Genomic DNA, 19,286 nt, shown 5'->3' with positions numbered 1-19,286 from the left:
GGGTATATTTAATGAAACTATGAAGCAACTGATGGATTAAAATTAGTTTATAAAAATGGTTTTATGGCTTTGTGCTTTGAAGGTTTTATGGTAGAATGCCTGATTTATCAAGATCTTAATTATGTTATTAATTTAATCTGTAGTTTGAAGTTGATTTGGTTTGTAAAACAGTTTCCTTTCATCAGTTGGTATTTATGTCATTTTCAAATACAGCTACCACTTCTTTTCTTGTGATGCTTGTCTCAACCGATGCAGTCTGATCTAGCTAAGAGGCTGTGACTAGCAATGCCACTCCATCTGTTCTCATCAATCCCTATTAATTAGGCCCTCCTAGTTATGACGAATTTGAGAAGTATAAGTAATTGGACTAATTTGTCTCACTTAGTTTTGAACTTTCTTTTTCCTTTTAAATCTGTGAAAGTCTTATTGAGCCTCAGTGTTTAAAAAATTCATTTAAAATGGTTTCATGATTAGGGATGCTTTTGTATCAAACCTGTGCCAGAAACCTTTCCAGTGGTTATAGGAAGAAATAGATTTTCATCATCATAAGGTCGCAGTAAGAAAGAAGCCATGCGAAATTTTTAATGTTAAGACATTTACCACGTAACTTTTGAGTCTAGTTCTTGTGAATATGCTGAAGTGGCATTTGGTTACATATACAGGCTACATGATTCATTTGCATAAAATCTGCCTTCTTTGGGAAATGTAGGTTTTGTCACTTTAATATCTTGGCTGTGTCATTTTTATAGAACCACTGATGGCCTCAGACTAACTTAATAGTGTGCTATTTGGTGATTCTGACAGTAGTGAATAACATCCTCTAATATCAATGGTTCTTTTAGGATAAAGGATGGATGGAATCCCTTACTGACGTTCATATCGTCATAATTTCTAATATAGAGTACAAAGAGAAACAGATTCAAAGTTTGAGATACTTCCTTTAAATAGTCACTGGGTTTCCAAAAAGAAGGCAAGAACCTTCAAATAGTTCTTTCCTAATATATATTTCTCATAGTTTCTATACTGTTCTCAATGTCAAGCATCTCAGTTTGATTCTTTGTTTGTTTTTTAAGAGACGAGGTGTCACTCAAGCAATCCTCCAGCTTCAGCCTTCTGAGTAGCTGGTACTACGGGTGCACATCACTGCACCTGGCTCAGTTTGATTTTTAAAAATGTTTCAGAGCTATTTAAAACTATATGAAAACCATTCATATCAAAAGATGATAGGTGGACCAAAGCTTTCAAAATTAATTGTAAAGATTTATGACTTTTTAAAACTAGGTCTCATGTTTGAGTCTGTCCATTAACTTGCCGGTAGACAAAACTTCAGGATTAACTATTAAGAAACATTCATATTAACTTTTCATGGGATTTTTCATAAACCAAATGTATTCAAGCGGGATTTCATTTGTAATTTTCTCTGTAGATAATCAACTCATTTTACAAACTAAACAATTTAACAAAAAGAATTATACAAAAGATTTGGATCCATTGGGTTCAAATTGAACTATGAGAAGTTTTCTGTTGAAGTGTTCTGTCTTAATTGGTTAATATCTCTTATTTTCCTACATTGTTTATGGAGAGTATTGTACAGTGCCATAATTAATGAACTTAGCATGAGGATTCTGAGACTAAGCCACAATTTTACAGACCATCCAGTCTGTTTTATATTTCTTTTACAGACATTTTACAGAATGATATTTATTTTATATTTTACAGAAATAGGAGCTATAAATAAGAAAAGTCCCTCCTTCAACATAAAATTGGTGAGGGAGACTCTACTTTAGTCCTAGTCTGGGTACTAATTTCTCACAGGCCACTAGTAATCACCCTCATACAAGGGTGATTTTGGTATTAAAGAGGTGATAAGAATGAAAGAATAGAAGGTATATAAATAAGTCATCTTACTAATCTCATAGAGTATGAATAAGATGAAACTGTATCCTAAAGATGCAAACTAGGCTGAGATAAAATGTTTTCTACTGACCTGTTCTTTTAGTACACTGCTTTCAAATTTTTTTTCTATCTTAGCCTTTTTTCTAAAAGAAATTTAATTCTGCATCTTCTCTTCTTATCTCATTATGAAAGGGAGAACAGATGGCTGTCATCTTTTCTTTAATAATCTTTCCCTCTTCCCCGCTCTCATCTAAGTTTAAATAAAATTGCGGCTGTAGAAGTTGTAAAATTCCCCAGTACCTAAGGGAATTACTGAAGGAATGTGCCAGACATTTTACACTGGATTTATGTCTGTGAGATGGGGAAGGGCTAAATTGAGTGTTTTTTCATTTTTGTTTTAGCTGAGGAGAGATGGACCCTAGAAGACAATCATTACATCATCATTTAATAAATAACTTCATAATCAGGCTAACACATTAATTCTTTTCAAACAAATTCTAACAAGTTTGCTTCTTTAAATGGATACTGAGAGTACTATGGAATTTTAAAATTAAATACAACTTTTATTCTATACAAACTTTGCTAATTATAAAAAAATACCAAAACATTCCTATAAATTAAGATTGATTAGGCAACTTTATGCTGACAGAAGGCTTCCACCAAAGATTGTCTAAGAATAAAAAAAATTAATATCCTTTGATCTAATAGTCCCAGTTCTGAGAATTTACCCTACGCAAGAAATACAGATGAAAGAAAAATTATTTGCAGTGTTACTTCTGATAGCAAGAAGTAGGGAATATAACCTACACATGAAAGATTAGGAAAATTCTGAAATTCTTGAAGATACTCTCTGGAAAAAATGCATATTTTTATATGATAAATATTAAGACTAAAAGATTATAAAAAATAGAATTATTTAAATTTTAAACACGTCAAAATTATATCTTCACTTTCAACAATATATAAATGTGTGCATGCATGTGGGTAAAAAAATAAAGAAAAAGCAGTAAATTGGTGGGTTACTGAAGAGGACTATTTGTTTATAACAGTTTTAAAAATAATATGTGCCTGTTAGATCAAATTTAAGTTCTCTGGGAATAAATTAATACATTGAAATTTTCAAGTTGTAATAATAATTGGAAGTATTTTCACTTTTCTAACGATTAATTGGATAGGGAAGGGCTTTGGTCTTAATTAGGGAAATTAGAACCTGCATGTATTTATTCCTCCCATCTGATATACCAGGTCTTTTATACATGTTTAATGGATACCCAGCAAATACATTTGAATATGGTGATTGTCCTAATCAGAACAGAATTTTTTACATAAAAATTTGAACTTTTAATATATGACTTCAAAAGAACACTGAGCATGAGTTTTCTAATAATTAGGAGAATTTTTGGATGTTAGACTGTGTTTGGTTTTTAACCATACCTATATAGAGACAGACAATTTCGATATTATTCATAATACAAGAGACAGACTTATGATATTTTGATATTATTATGCATAATATAAGGTCTTAGAATTGATACCCAAGTTTTGCCTAAGAAAAATTTATGATACAATAATATATTTTTGCAATAGAATTTGACCTGCTTCTCAATGCATTAAGTAAAATAGCAAATTACACATATTGTCATGTGAAGAAATATATTTCTACATATAAATATGCTGATAGCCAGAATTTTTACTAAAACATCAAAAATAAATAATTGCTAAATGATATTTATATGGAGCCAGAATTTAATGACCATCGACAGTATTTAATGAGATATCTCAAATCTTAAATGGAAACATTTAGCCATTATTTTATATTTTCAGCCTTTATTTCATTGTCCTTTCACTTTTCACTATGGAAGTTTCAAATTTCATACTCATTTCTCTGTTCTTTTACTTGTTTTCCAAAAATTGCAGTGATAGTATGCCACTGTTTTTTCATTTTTGTCGTTGTAGGCTGCCTATTGTGATTTCCCTTTTTACTAAAGTTTAGTGCTGTTATAGTCTACTCGACTAAAAAGTCTAAAATGTAATCATTTGCAAAACACTTGTTTTGCTTTTACAATCTGGGTGTTGATTTTTAATAGAATCAAAAGGAAATTCTTTAATTTTTATTTTACTTACATACTGTTATCTTGAGTGACACACATTCCTAATTTAAACATCTTTAGTTCAGATCTAATGACATATTGTATTAGAACATTTATTTTCATATAGAATAGTGATGTTTGATTCTGTATTTTAATTTTTTTTTTTAGGCTATTTTATATTGACTAAAGGTTGTTAATTCTGATTCCCATAGCTATTTCAGTTACAAATAGCCATTAATTCCAGAAGAATAGCAACCCCTTTTTCCCTCCCTCACTCTGTCACACAGGCTGGAGTGCAGTGGTGCAATCATAGCTCTCTGTAGCCATGAACTCCTGGGTTCAAGTGATCCTCCTGCTTCAGCCTCCTGAGTAGCTGGAACTACAGGCACTCACCACGATGCCTGGCTAATTTTTTTTTCTTTTTAGTTGAGGCAGAGATCTCACTTTGTTGCCCAGGCTGTTCTTGAACTCCTGGTTTCAAGCAGTCTTCCTGCTTCGCCCTCCCAAAGTGCTAGGATTACAAGTGCGAGCCACCAGGTCTGGCCTAAAAATTCTTCAAAATGTGGATCTGTTTACTACTCTGGGATTTGAAGAGTGAGAAAATTCTAAGTATGGCTTTCCATGCAGAGTTAATAATCGTCTCCTCCTTTGGACATTTAACAGATCTCCATTTTGAAGTTTTCTTCCATCTTCATTGTATTCTCTCATCATTTTTGTATAACTGTGGATTCAAGAACACCCCTTCTTTTTAAATTTCATTTGTGTTATCTTTTTTTATTATAGGAAAAGTAAGCTTAATATAAATCCATGACCATCGTCAGTGGTCCATGCAGCTAAAACAGAAATATACATCTACTGATGTATATGCTTTTATGAGGTAGGAGGAGAGAGTGGTTATTAGCAATTTAGAAAAAAAGAATACCTTCTGTACAGTACAAGTTTCTTTATAGAAAAGTGTTGTAGCCCTGGAATTCATAAGCTTCATTATTATGCAAAAATTCCAGGCTTTGCTAAGGTAGACAGAGCTACCTTAATGACTTTGAGTTAATGACTTTGGGTTAATCAGTACTTTAGAAATGGGGCTGCTTACCTAAATGTAAAAAATTAATAAGATCTCAGGAAAAAAGGAAAGCTTACATGAAATGGAGAACATGATCAGGAATACACCTGGGCTAAAAGAATCTCTAGTTTTAATAGCTAAGTAGTTCATCCCTTTGTTTCTGCGAAGTGATAGCTTCAGTCAAAACCTTCAACTATAAAGGAACATATGAAAAGTAACAAAGATGAAATAAAGCATACATTTTATAAGGCTAGTGGCTTGACACATTTTCAAGTATGTACCATTCTGGCATGTGCAAAAGTTATGTTTACATAAATAACAACTTACTCATGCAAGGTAATTTTAGTAAGGAAATTATTAGCCAAGAAAGCTAACTAAAATGTGGTCTTGTATTTGTATTTTTGCTTTTTTTTCTTCAAAAGGAAGTAGAAGAGTTCATCTTTCTACTAAACTGATGGAATAATTATGGACTTTATTAACTGTTTATTACAGATATAAAATAGTTTAAATCTTAAGATGTAACTGTGTTTTAAATGGAAAATAGGTTAAGAATTCTTGCTGCAGATTGCTTAACTTTTATTCAGTAAATAAAACCTTAAAATGTTAGTCATTATTTAGGCTTGGGTTATTTAAGTAATGTTTGGCTGGTAGATTCTTCCATTGCATTGATAATGCATCACCGTTTGAATTGCTGAAAGTTTTTTTTAAAGCATTTCATTCTTATTTACTTTTCAGTAAATCAACTCAATTGATTTGTCTTAAAAAAAGGTTCAGTAGGAAGTTGATATGAATTTGTAACTGTGATATTGTCTATGGAGTATGTCATCATTCTGAAACTCACAGTTTCAGATAACAAGTTAGTGGCAACCTTAGCATGTCAGATTGAGTAAACACATTGATCCAACTAAAAATAAAGATGAACAGAAAAACTTGATCTGTGACATGGAGGATATTTCAGTTCTCATCCCAGTTATGTCACTGAGAAAGCCACTTAAATCTCTTGGGACTTAAGTTTCCTTATCTGTAAAAGAGGTTGATTAGACAAAGCATCAGAAGTTTCAAATCGGCAGGCTGAGGACTCTGAGGGCTGAAGGAAATACAATGTCTGTGGTTTTGTCTAACATAATTAATTTTTATATATTTAGGTATGATGTTTGTTATAGTCTCCATAGCTTCCTACCGCTTCACACCAGGTTCTTCACACATTTATGTAATCTACTTGGCTTTTGGTAGGCATTTGAGTCACAATCCTTGAAGTAGATGTCACTCCCAGGTTTGAAAAAATTCTTGAGATTTTCTATGCTATAACAGCAACTTTAACAAAACACTTTGCCACCATTCAAATGTAGTTATAGACCTGGAAACATCCTTTGTTTTCAGGAAAAGAAAAAGAGCTACTTTCATTCTTCCTTAGTTGGTCTTAGGTGACACAGGATTTTGCAAATTGTTGCTTGGAGTAAAAGCATATTAGAGGAATGTATTTGTTTAACTCAATCATTGTAATTAGAGCATTGGATTTGCCTTACTTTACAGAAACTTACTACATAACTCCCATGAAACAGAACATTTAATGAATTAAGACTTACAGTGGCTCCTTCTCATGGAAGTACCATGCTGCCCTGTTGGTATCTGCCATCTCATTTTTCTTGATGCCATACTTATTGGACTCTAGTATCTATTAAGGTTAAATTCTGTTGATTGACTAATGACAGCATGATGTCAGGAGCAATAGATGCCATTTTAATGTGTTTCTTGTAAATAATCAGTCAAATAAACCCATTAAATGGAGAAGCAGCTGGCATAAGCACAGCCTACTTAATTCTGCAATTAGACATTAGCCATTCATTCAATACAATAGATATCATAAGAATGTTCAGTCCTCGGCTTTCTGTGCCACCATATTCAGTTAAAGACACAATTATGAATACTCTATAAGTACTATTGGGAAGGAGATTTGGGAAGGGGAATACCTGCTTACGTAATGAGGAAAATTAAAAAAAATTACATATAAAATAGTGAATTTGAGTTAACCATTTTACTGGATTCCTGATGGTTTTTGATTTGATTTTTAATATAGAAACAATATATGACATAATTCCAGCAGACTGGCAGTGCTTCTAGTATGGTATTTTGACCCAGTCAAGAATTTTGAGCCTCATTTTCAATGTATAGTAAAGTTAATATTTTATATTAGCTTTATTAGAAAGGTTTTTAATTCAGTGAGTGGTTATTAAAATTTATGCCCTTTTTAGAGTATAATTTTTATTATATGTAAACAATTTTCAAAGCACATTTATGATCATTTAAAATTATAAGATTCAGAAATTCAGCTTAGCAACCTTGGGTGAATATGACTTTTATATTAAAAAAATGGAGATTGATCTGAGAGCCAAATAAAACACAGATAAAACTAACAAATTAAGATTGACATGATGCGTAATCGTAGATGTCCTGAGTGTGAGTGTTGAATTTGAATTTGCATTAATGACCCAATTCAGGAAAGACTCAGTGTCTTGACAAACCTCTGCTTTTGGAGAGATGGAGTATTCAGTTGTTAGTCTTCTGACCTTTTTATAATAAACAACATCTTGGAACACTCAATTTAAGCAGCTTTTAAGTATTTGACATATTCACATCATGCTAAAATAATACCCAGGGTTTATCTTGTGTACCACTAAGTTATATTTCAGTGTGAAATACACAGCCTTTAGAAAACTAAGCAGATTTAGGTTCAAATTCCCATTCTGCCACTTAATGGCTGCATTCAGCTTTAAGCAAGTTGACTTCTTAGCATTTCAGTTCCCTCCCCTGAATTGGAAGTAATATACAGTAAATCCTCATTGTTTGTGGATTCTGTGTTTGTGAGTTTTCTTACTTGCTAAAATTTTTCTTGTAATCCCCAAATCAATACTCACAGTGCTTTTGTAGACATGTACAGAGTAGTGAAGAACTTTAGTTGCCAAACAAGTGTGTCCCCAGCCGAAGTCAAACAAGGTGCTACTTTGCCTCCTTTTTTAAGCTCTCACACTGTAAACAAGTGGCCCTTTCACAGTCTGTTGATGCCATGTTTTTTGCATTTTTGTGTTTTTGTTGGTGATTTTATTATTTAAAATGGCCTCATAATACAGTGCTGAAGTGCTGTTTTGTGTGTCTAAGCTCAAGAAGATGGTGATGTGCCTTTCAGGGAAAATATTAAATACTGTGTTAGATAAGCTTTGTTAAGGCCTTAATTGTAGTACTGCTGGCCCTAAGTTTAATCTTAATGAGTCAACAGTATACAATAAATAATGTATATAAACAGAAACATACATAAAACAAAGTTAAGTATTGATCAGTTGATGGAAATGCTGGAACCACAGGCCCACAGAAACATAACCCTGTATTTCCTTTAACAGCAGTGGTACATTATTCACTAATCGGTGTTCATAGCATCTTTATAGAACATAACTACTGTAGATAATGAGCATTGACTATACTACTCTTGCTGGATTTGGGGAAGGATGCAAGTACTTTTGGTAGCTGTTATCACAGTAATTTTGGTCAGGATCTTTTCTAGGAACAAACAGTTGTGTCCTTGGTTATTTAAAGTTAGAAAAGTAAAAGGAAAACGGAATAGAATAAATTGGTATTTTAAGAATTTTTTTTTCTCCTTTGACCAGAAAATATTGGTGTGTGATTTTTAGCATTGGATTGGTTAGGCCTTATGATTTATGAGTATTTTATTCTAGATTATGGAAAAATTAAAGTTTTCAGAGCACTGCACAATGTACACATTCAATCTATAGTAAAGTATTTTGCTCATTGGATGAATATTAGGTAACATAGCATTCATAGTTTTTATACAATGATACTGCTCTCATGGTTCTCTATTAATAATAATTTACAAGAAGAGAGTTCTGTCTGATAGTATTTGCAGGTATAAAATAAACTTATATACAGTCAAATAAATTCTACCCAAGTTCTACTCAATTTAAACCCAGAGAAGTAAAAATGGAACAACTTATTCCATATTTTCTTAATGATATTCTGCTTTTTCTTTTCATATTTAATATTGTTATTTGATATTTGTTTAACAAGAGCTATAAATGGCTAAAACTCTGTGTATTATTTCCTGCTTTATTAGTATTTTTGAATACCACTTCACTAATACATGTAAATCATTAATACTTCCAGAATATTTTATTTTTTTAATATTTAAAATATATTTGTCCTCCATTGTTTTCAGAAACAACTTTGCATTCAAACATTTTATTCAAAAAACCTATTATCTTTGCTTTTAACATTGAAATAAATGCAAAATATAAAAGGATATTTTATTATCTTTCTAACAATTAAATCTGCTGCCACATTCGTTATTCTTTGAAAGGTTAGCCATTTTAAATAGGAAAAGAGGGAAAAGCTGAATCTGAAAAACGAATCTTCTCATGTTTGTCTATGTATAAGCTATTAACCTTTTTTCTTTCATTGACTTTGTAACAGAAATGTACATAATGTGAAGTTCTTAGAATTTCTGGACAAGAGTAAGGAGTTTTCTTTGTTATTAGATATACCATGATTGAGATTATCTCAGTGGCACCCTTAATATCTTTAAAACATGGATGTAATTTTAAATGTGCTTGAAAAATTAAATTTGATAGTGGATTGCTTATTGACAGAGGAAAATAAAGCAATAAAATTTCATTTAAAATTAAGGACTCTGAGATAGAGCATACTAATATTAATGAAAGTTCAGGATTAGATTATTGAAATAAAGTGACAGGAAACAGCAGGAATTTTCTTCTTAGGGAAGAGATTATGACTTCTCTTGTACATAATAGGTGTTTAACACAGTTTGAGCATTCCTAATCTGAAAATCCAAAATACTCTAAAATACTAAACTATTTGAGTGCCAGCACAACACACATGACCTCACGTGATGGCTCACAGTCTAAACGCAGACACAACATTGTTTTATGCACAAAATTATTAAAGATAGTATATAAAATTATCTTCGTATATGCTTTATCTGTATAAAGCGTATATGAAACATAAATGAATTTCTTTTTTAGACTTGGGTCTTGTTGCCAAGATATACCTAATTATGTACGTGCAAATATTCCAAAATCCAAAACAAAATTGAATTTTAAAACACTCCTGGTTTCAAACACTTCAGATAAGGGATACTTGGCCTATAAATATGATACAGGAAGAGCGCCGAAGTGGAAGTCTGTTGCTTTAGGAAGTGGTTCACTTTAACTTTGCTATTAGTGATCTTAGCAGGTCACTTTATGTTTCTGCACTTGACTGTGCAGATCTATAAAACAAGAAGGTAGGACTAGCTCTTCAGGGTCTTTTCTACCTTGTAAGTAATTTGATTCTAGGTATTTTCAAAATTCAAGTTACAAGATTAGAATAAATAAAACATTTTATAAAGAGGACTCAAACACATTTTTTTTCCCCTCAGAAAGTACCAGTTTTTTCAGTTCTGTCGCTTACTCCAAATTCTGCAGATGTGGCTCCTGGAAACAGTTGAAGTTTTGTTATTGTGTCAGTGTGAGGTAATAAAGAAGAAAGTTTAAAACCGATTATGCCATAAAGTCTGAGTCAGTCTAAAGTGGACCATTACTCACTCTTGGAAAACATTGCATTTCTTTATCTTCTCCAGTATAAGTTTTTGCTCTCAAGATAATCATTATAGGTCAGTGGGGTGTGGTGGTTCATGCCTGTAATCCCAGCACTTCGGGAGGCTGAGGTGGGCAGATCACAAGGTCAGGAGATCGAGACCATCCTGGCCAACACGGTGAAAGCCCGTCTCTACTAAAAGTACAAAAAATTAGCCGGGCATGGTGGCGGGCGCCTGTAGTCCCAGCTACTTGGGAGGCTGAGGCAAGAGAATGGCGTGAACCCGGGAGGCGGAGCTTGCAGTAAGCCGAGATTGCGCCACTGTGCTCCAGCCTGGGTGACAGTGCAAGACTCTGTCTCAAAAAAAAAAAAAAAAAAAAATCATCATAGGTCAAAAGACATTTTACTCATACACAAGTGAATCTTAATTTATATTAGATGTCAATCGCAGGACAGTTCTGGGTAGCAGATTAACTGTTGGTTCTTAGCCACCCTTTAGTCAAGAAAGGAGCCCTTTTGCAGGCATATGCAGAGTTTACATGCCGAGTAGTGGTTCCACTCCTGTGCTGGAATCAATTTACTGTTGAAGTAAGTAGGGATCAGCTGGACAAAACTTTATCACTAGCATTTTTCAAGAGGTTTCCAAAACACTGTAGTATATCCAACATATATGTCTAATCCTCAATCTAAAGTATATGTTTATGCAGCCATAGATTTTTTTCTGATCATTTTAAGCCGTTAGATATCAAGTGATAACAGGATGTAACAGTTTGATATTCAAAACTATGTGTAACTCTGAACTCTTACAGGTGCTATATAATTATTTATTTTTATTGGTGTGGATACAGTCTGTCAATGCTGTGTCCATAGTGAATTTTTAAAAACTTTGGTTCCTTTGTGTTAACAACACTAGACAGTGAAGGGGATACCTGAGTTATTGTTCCAACTTTCCCGATACCCTCTGCTATTAAACTCCTGTTCTATAGGAAAGTGTATGAAATTCTGAAGAACGCATAAGTGAATAATATATGGTTCCTACCCTCGTGATAAAATGAAGTATTGAGCAAAACGACCTCAAAGACAAATAGGAAATTGTATGGAGGGTTTGTTTTTATGATGAAGATAATTCATCATAGTATCTAGTTTTTAGAATGCTTCTTGCATTTTATCCACAGAAGCCTGGTGAAAAACATTGTTTTCATTTTTTATTTCCATAGGCAAGGAAGCTTCCAGAACAAATAATTGGGATAGCCAAGTCCTTCAACTCCAAATCTCAAATTTAGTTTAGTTACATGCCATCAGAACAGAAGCATGATAAATATATATACATGCCATCAGTTCCCTCGCTTGATGGTGAACAGGCATTATCCAAGATGTTGTCTCTAGCTGAAGCTGACCATGTCCTTCATGATTGGTCTTGGGCATCCCGAGGGTTCCTTTCATTTCTAGAGCCTAGCGAGACAATTGGTACTGGCTGCCAGCCGTTGGCCCTACTTAGGGATTCCCCACCCAGGTGCCAAGCAGTGGAATGACTCTAAACAGTGCCAGGCTGAGCTGTCTCTATTGCTTTTGCTTTTTAACCTGAAGCTGTGAACAGACTTACTTAGGCCATCAAAAGAATGCTTTTTTTTTCCTGCAAAGCCCAACCAAATCACTTCTAGACTGGCGACCTCAGTTGTGTACCTGTCACATGCCAAACCTATCCCAAGCTCTGCTTGTTTATTTTAGCAAGCACTGTTGAACCCCTGTTGTGTGGCTAGCTGAGCTTGGTGCTCTAGACTAAAGCACATTCCTTCATGTCAAATCACTTACAGCTGAACAGACGATTAGACATATAACTGCCAAAATGAGCAGTATAGATGGTAAGTGCTCAGTTTAGGTTATTGTATCATGGACTTTTTATTCACCTTAATTTTGGGTAATTGTTATGAGTGGAAATGTAGACTTTTATTTTTGTCTTTGAAATAGTATCCTGGCTTAGGTTTTTCAGAAAGGAGATTAAAATTACAGTTAGTGTTCAGTACTAACTTATGGCTTAATCCTCCAAAGAAAGAGTTTTTAAAAATATTTTCTTTATATGGGAAAACCAGTTGTATTGTGTTTTGTTTTGGCATAAGTTAAGATTTCTGTTTGCATTTTAGAATAATACTTAAAAACTGCCATGAAGAAGAAAAACCACTTAGGTAAATTGCTTAATTTTAATGAGAGAGATATAATGCTCACTTGATACTTATTTTGCTTTAATTCTTGTGTTTTTGTCAGGGGTAAAAGCATGTCTACGAAGAAAAGTATGTGAACAGGAAGAAAAGTATGAAATTCCTGAAGGTCCGCGCAGAAGCAGGCTCAACAGAGAACAGCTGGTATTTTTATTTTAATACAACTTTCGTTGTTCTTATTATGACATACTATTTTATCACCATCAGGAAAAACTTCTTCTGCCCTTTCAACAGCTACAGGTGACTGATTAAAATTTTAATTGTGCTAATTTCAAGCACTTGATTTTGAAAGATGATCACGATGAGCAGTAGAATCCAGAAGGTAATAATTTCATACTGTTAATGGATTTTTGGCATCTTGAACATTCCCATAAACCTTTCAGAATCTGAGGTAAATCTCAGATACAGGAAGTAGCTTGAAAGAAGACTTACAGCTGCTGCTCGGATTTAGTTACCATATGTCTCTAGGGCCACATATTGTAGCTTTAATGGATAATACTGCATTATCCTGTTGATATTATATATAAGTATATTAGAAGTGACAAAATTTCCATAGAAGGGAATTATGAAACTTCTTTTTATTTCCAATGAGCATACAGAAGTATGTTTCATAGCTAATCGGATCCCTAGCCTCAGCACAATAATCTTTTGTGCCCCGTGAATACATTTCTGGAACCCTGGAGGGCACACCCCCATGGTGGCTGCCCTGCAGACCTTAGGTTGGTGATATGTAAGGACCTGAGTGTGGATGGGCAGAATTGGATAAAAGTCTACGGAAAAGATGTTACTCTTGTAATTTAATTATGTTTAGCCTGGTGTCTCTGAAGCCTATTTCAAATAAGCTAGGAGTTGTAGGGGCTTTAAGTCCCACCAAATAAGCATAAACATCCTGATGAAAAAAGTTTGATGAATAGTTTTTGTTTTTTTCTTTATACCAAGCGTATCTAAAATTTTAGAAGAGTGAAAAGGAACCGAGATGGTGACTGAATCTTAGGGAAAAAATTGTAAATAGGAAGCCCCTATTTGCCTAAGTATTTTTCTTGATCCAGTTAGTATGCTTGAAATATAACTTGTCCCAGCACCTCATTAAGTGGCTTCTTAGCTCATTAAGTGGCTTCTTAGCTGCTCATAATTATTACAGATGGAGCATTCCTAATCCAACATCTAAAATGCTCCAAAATCCAAAACTTTTGAGCTTTGACATGATGCCACAAGTGGAAAATTCCACACCTGATCTCATGTGACAGGTCACAGTCAGAACACAGTCAAAATTTTGTTTCATGCACAAAATTACTGAAAATATTGTATAAAATTACTTCAGGCTATGTGTATAAGGTGTACAAGAAACAAACGAATTTTGTGTTTAGGCTTGAGTCTCATCTTTAAGATATCTCATGTATATGCAAATTTTCCAAAACCCAAAAAATTTCTGAATCTGAAATGCTTCTCCAAATGTTCCAGGTAAGGGATACTCAACCTGTATTTTTATTTTCCTCATTCATATGCAGTGTTTTTAAATACAGTATTTTGATCTGCCTTTAACAAATGTTTTCTCATTATTTCAGTTGCCAAAGCTGTTTGATGGATGCTACTTCTATTTGGGGGGAACCTTCAAACACCATCCAAAGGACAACCTTATTAAGCTCGTCACTGCAGGTGGGGGCCAGATCCTCAGTAGAAAGCCCAAGCCAGACAGTGACGTGACTCAGACCATCAATACAGTCGCATACCATGCGAGACCCGATTCTGATCAGCGCTTCTGCACACAGTATATCATCTATGAAGATTTGTCTAATTATCACCCAGAGAGGGTTCGGCAGGGCAAAGTCTGGAAGGCTCCTTCGAGCTGGTTTATAGACTGTGTGATGTCCTTTGAGTTGCTTCCTCTTGACAGCTGAATATTATACCAGATGAACATTTCAAATTGAATTTGCACGGTTTGTGAGAGCCCAGTCATTGTACTGTTTCTAATGTGCACATTTTTACAAATAGGTAGTCATTCATATTTGTCTTTGAATCAAAAAAAAAAAAAAAAGTCTAATGCCAGATTAGGAATTCATGTTGTGTTTACCATTTAGATGCTGGGATTGCTTTTAAAAGTTTTTTCTTTTTAAAATTGGCATGTTTTTGATTCATCATGTCTTTCTATTCAGATTATTGGGTATCAGAGATTAATGAGAGGACACCAGAATCTTGGTTAAATAGACAAGTGGTATCATTATTGTTTGAGTCTTTTAATATTCTTTAATAAAATCCATACCTGCCACCAGTGAAAAAACTTGCCATTTTTTTTTTTTTAGTAAACAGAATATTATCAAACAATCTATTTTGGCTCTATTGAAAAAAGAGTATTTGGTCTAAATGTACCACCATAGGTGTTAAATTCTGCTATCTGCAATTGTCTTTATCCTATATTGTGTTCATTTCTTTTCTTAATAATTTACTTTGTTGTCTGTTTCTACACTTCTATCCCTGTTTTTTATCTTGTATATTCATCAGGAAATCATGATTTAATCATTAACATTGGTTTTTTTGTGTGTGGTAAAAATCAACACTAGGCTTATGGTACATATTTTTATTCTGTACATTTGCTTATAACTATCAATTTATAACTCTGTTTATCTACTACATATGTATATATACTTAGAGCATTTTCTCTAACACATTTTAACGTTAGTATTTTTTAAAAAGTCTGACCAGTCTAGCAAATTGTCAGTCCAACATCATTACTTTAAATTAAGGAGCAGTCTTCTTCTGGTAAACCTCATTGTTATTTGTAAAATAATTTTGAAGGTCTTAATTTCTTCCTTTGTAAAAGGAAAATTTTTTTTTAAAGTTTTTAGGTTGGCATGGAGGCAGAAGTTGGTGATTACTTGATTTACAACAGATTTTTTTCCAGATCATACAAAAAGCCATACAGTAAGTATAGAAGTAGGCATGGGGAGTGCTTACCAATATCAAATAGGCAAGGCCTCAGTGAGTGGGCAGGTTACCACCTGAGAGTGGCCAGATCTGGGGAGGTTACTCTGCTCTGGGTGCTCTCATTCACAAATCGACAAGGATACATTAGATTATTTTGAAACATTTTTTTAAGAAGCAGAATTCTTTAATAACTCCTTCCTAGACATTGAATATACTTATAAAATTAAAGACTTGGGGAAGGAGACACTGAGAGACCTGCCAGTTTGGTTCCTCATGAACAAAAGAGGACAGTTTGATAACTACCAGAATAGAATATCCCTAGTTTTAAAATACTGAGAATCTCTGAAGTTCATCAACATCTTAAGATGCACTTACTTGAAAGTTTGAGATTCTGTTTATCATTTGAAAATACATTTTGCTTTAATTCTTTCTTTGACATGTTGTTTTTTCATATCAAGAAATATATGAACAAAATAATAACCTTTTGACCCTGACCTTGCTGGGTGAATTAGCTCTGAAACACTCTCTGCAACCAGTAATGCATTTGTCCAACATTTCATTCTGATAGAAAATGATGAACACCATAGCACCAAACAAAAATCCGAGGGGTTAGATAATGTCTGGATTAAATAATTTAAGACTCTCCGGGATTTTGGTTGTCATTTTTTATTTATAACGGACTTTAAGTCACTTTCTGTTGCCTCATAGGTCACATTTTAGACAGGTTTGTGTCTGTTCCTTGCATCTGAATTCCTGTTTGTAAAGACACCTTTGAGAGTTCTCTTGCTCAGTTTTCGTCGTTCATTTTCTTGGTTTATCACCCCTCCCTTCTTTTTGTTGTTTTTCCCTGACTGTTAAGCAGTTTCATCTTTGCTTTTGTTAAATATTTGACAGCAGTTAGTTTGTGTTAAGCTTTTGAAACTTGTGATTGTACTTTCTGTGTAGATATGCATGTAATTATTTTTTATTTTTCAATCATAGATTCAAGCTTCCTTCTTTTTTATGACAAATCATTAAAGTTATTTGTGTTTCCATATATCTGTGTCTTGTATAAAATTGGCTTATTCTGTGCTGTTGAATGAGGCTCAACTTGACTTGGTGAGGAAATCTATTAACTAACAAAAGCTTATCTTTTTGAACATAACGCTTTTTAATTAATTTTGAATAAAAATATTTCTAAAGTGTACTAGATACTTTATTACCTTAGATTATTCCAAATACAGTATAACTTTGATAGTTTGGAATCGTCATTAAGAAACAATTACACACTGATTCCTTTGTGTCTCTATAAAAGTGAGAGGCTGGTAGCTTTTCCACATTCTCATGGCTATTTTCTAGTTCTACTTGAATTTGCAGCTGTTTCCCTTTTTCCTTGACAGCTGCCACTTTGTAGCTATTTTTCTATCTCTGCCAATACTTTACCATATCTAACTCAATTGTTTTTTCTTTTGACTTGCTGAAAAATAGAAACCAGATGGGAAGTATATTAGAATTATGATTGAAATAAGGGTAAATGAGCAATGTGTGAGGGTTTTCACTGACTTCACCTAAGAGGTAGTTTAGCTACTTGAATTTTAGTAAATAGAATTTTTCCTTTATTTCATCGGTCCCCCCCCCTTTTTTTTTTTTTTGCACCTGCCTTGTAAATTTAATAGTTAAGCAACCTCTGCCTAGAGGATGATATTTGGGGAGGTTTGATGTTTCCTGTGGGAATAAGACGATTCACAGGTGAGAGGGGGGCCACATTAGCTGTTATTGTTTCCATGGGTCAGTGTGGAAAATGCATTAATTATATTCTAAATGTTCATGGACCTTATTACAGTCACAATTGTCTATTCTGTTTCCTACCCTGAACACATTAAAATGGTAGGAACTAATGCTTGTCTTATTTAATTACTAAAAGCCACCATTTTCTTTGAAGATGGATTGAGCTACAAATTGTAAACTTCATGTATGTCTTTATAAGTCAACCCTTTTCAAAGATATGCACATAACTAAATAAATGAATAAATAACTACTGAGAAGTTGTCTTCGGTTAAGAGCTGTAATTTTTTTTTTAGTCAACTAATAGGCTTATGCCTGGCTAATTAAGCTGCAGACATGCTTGTGAATTAGGGATTGTTGATTATTTGTGTAGCTTTCTAAGGCACAAGGTGCACTTTCTGATACCTGTAAGTTTCTATTAGAATGGTGATGTGAGAGAAGTGGGAAAAGCATGTTCTTTGACTAGGCTTAAAGGGTTAATGACTAATACTCCAGCCCCAGGGAGGATCCTGAATCGGCTTTGAAGTTAGACATGGGTTTGTTAACAATCTAACCTGTATCATTAGTGATAAGGGGGGGAATACGGTTCATTTCACCTGAGTATAAAGATGTGTGAAAGTGCTGAGCACACTGTAGGCATTCACAACTCACCTTCCAGGACCCCTGTGAGCAAGCTCATGAAAAAGTGACTGTTGGTAGCACAGCTTGTGTCAGTCCTGAGTATCCTGGCTCTTGCGTCGCATGCACAAGACTGCTGGGTGTCGTCCTGTATTCACTTTACTGGTTTTAGCCTGAACAACAACCAGAGCCAGGCCTTAGTTTCTTATTTCTGACTTCTCACCATCCATCTGCACTGGTAAAGTTTGCCCATCTATGTAGCCACTCCTGCTCATTTAAGTAAAATGTTTAGCTTTCATCCCCTCAGTGTATTTACTGTGGATACCAAGATTGCTTAGGCCTCCACGCAGAAGTGGGGCACCTTGGACAGCACTGGCAAAGCTTCTGTTACCATAATATCATAAATCCTTCCGCCACCTCCACTTGAGGCCTAAAACAAGGATGTTTATCTTTTCTGCCTTAGTTTATAGTTTATGAGACTCATATTTTCATTAATACCACTAGTTTGTCAAAACCACACCCCATTTGCCTGCTCTGTAAGATAATGTAACCTAAAAATAAAGGTCTTTTTCTGAATCTTACTAATATAAATGAGTTTTTAAACAAATCTGTTTACAAAAATATTACATAGTTCAGAAATACAGAAAGAATTTCTGCAGAATACAAAAGCACAAGGAAGAAAACAGGCACAAAATCCAGGGACCATTAAACTGACAAACTATTTTGTGTGGCCTTCATAGTGTTAAAAGTACATCGAATGCTGTTGACAGGGGACATGAGCTTCCGTTCACCACATCCTCACCACTTCTCTCTCACCCCTTAACGTTTATTCTTTTAGTTGGGCCTTGGAAACATTGACTTAATCCACAACTCAGGAACAACAACTATTAACATTCTTGTCTCTTTTTCTTTCCCCATAAGTTATTGGGGTACAGGTGGTATTGGGTTACATGAGTAAATTCTTTATTTGTGATTTGTGAGATTTTTGTGCACCCATCACCCGAGCAGTGTACACTGCACCATATTTGTAGTCTTTATCCCTTGCCCCCCTCGCACTCTTCCTCCCAAGTCCCCAAAGTCCATTGTATTATTCTTATGCTTTTGCATCTTCAGAGTTTA

At 34.0% G+C, this 19,286-nt stretch overlaps 1 protein-coding gene across 3 annotated transcripts in view; it reads left to right on the top strand.

Moving 5' to 3' along the window:
- The window catches only part of BARD1 (BRCA1 associated RING domain 1), an 87,289-nt gene extending 70,468 nt beyond the window's left edge, over positions 1–16,821 (top strand). For all 3 annotated transcript variants that reach the window (XM_009238068.4, XM_009238071.4, XM_024243577.3), the window contains 2 exons: positions 12,910–13,007; positions 14,429–16,821. In XM_009238068.4, coding sequence (XP_009236343.2) covers positions 12,910–13,007; positions 14,429–14,761 — 431 coding nt within the window. In that variant the 3' untranslated portion in view covers positions 14,762–16,821. The remainder of the gene's footprint in view (positions 1–12,909; positions 13,008–14,428) is intronic.
- The last annotated feature ends 2,465 nt before the right edge of the window (positions 16,822–19,286 follow it).

This window comes from Pongo abelii, chromosome 11, assembly GCF_028885655.2.
Source record: "Pongo abelii isolate AG06213 chromosome 11, NHGRI_mPonAbe1-v2.0_pri, whole genome shotgun sequence".
NCBI lineage: Eukaryota > Metazoa > Chordata > Mammalia > Primates > Hominidae > Pongo > Pongo abelii.
Note: the sequence above shows the minus strand (reverse complement) of the source record. Positions and strands in the feature narration are given on the sequence as shown.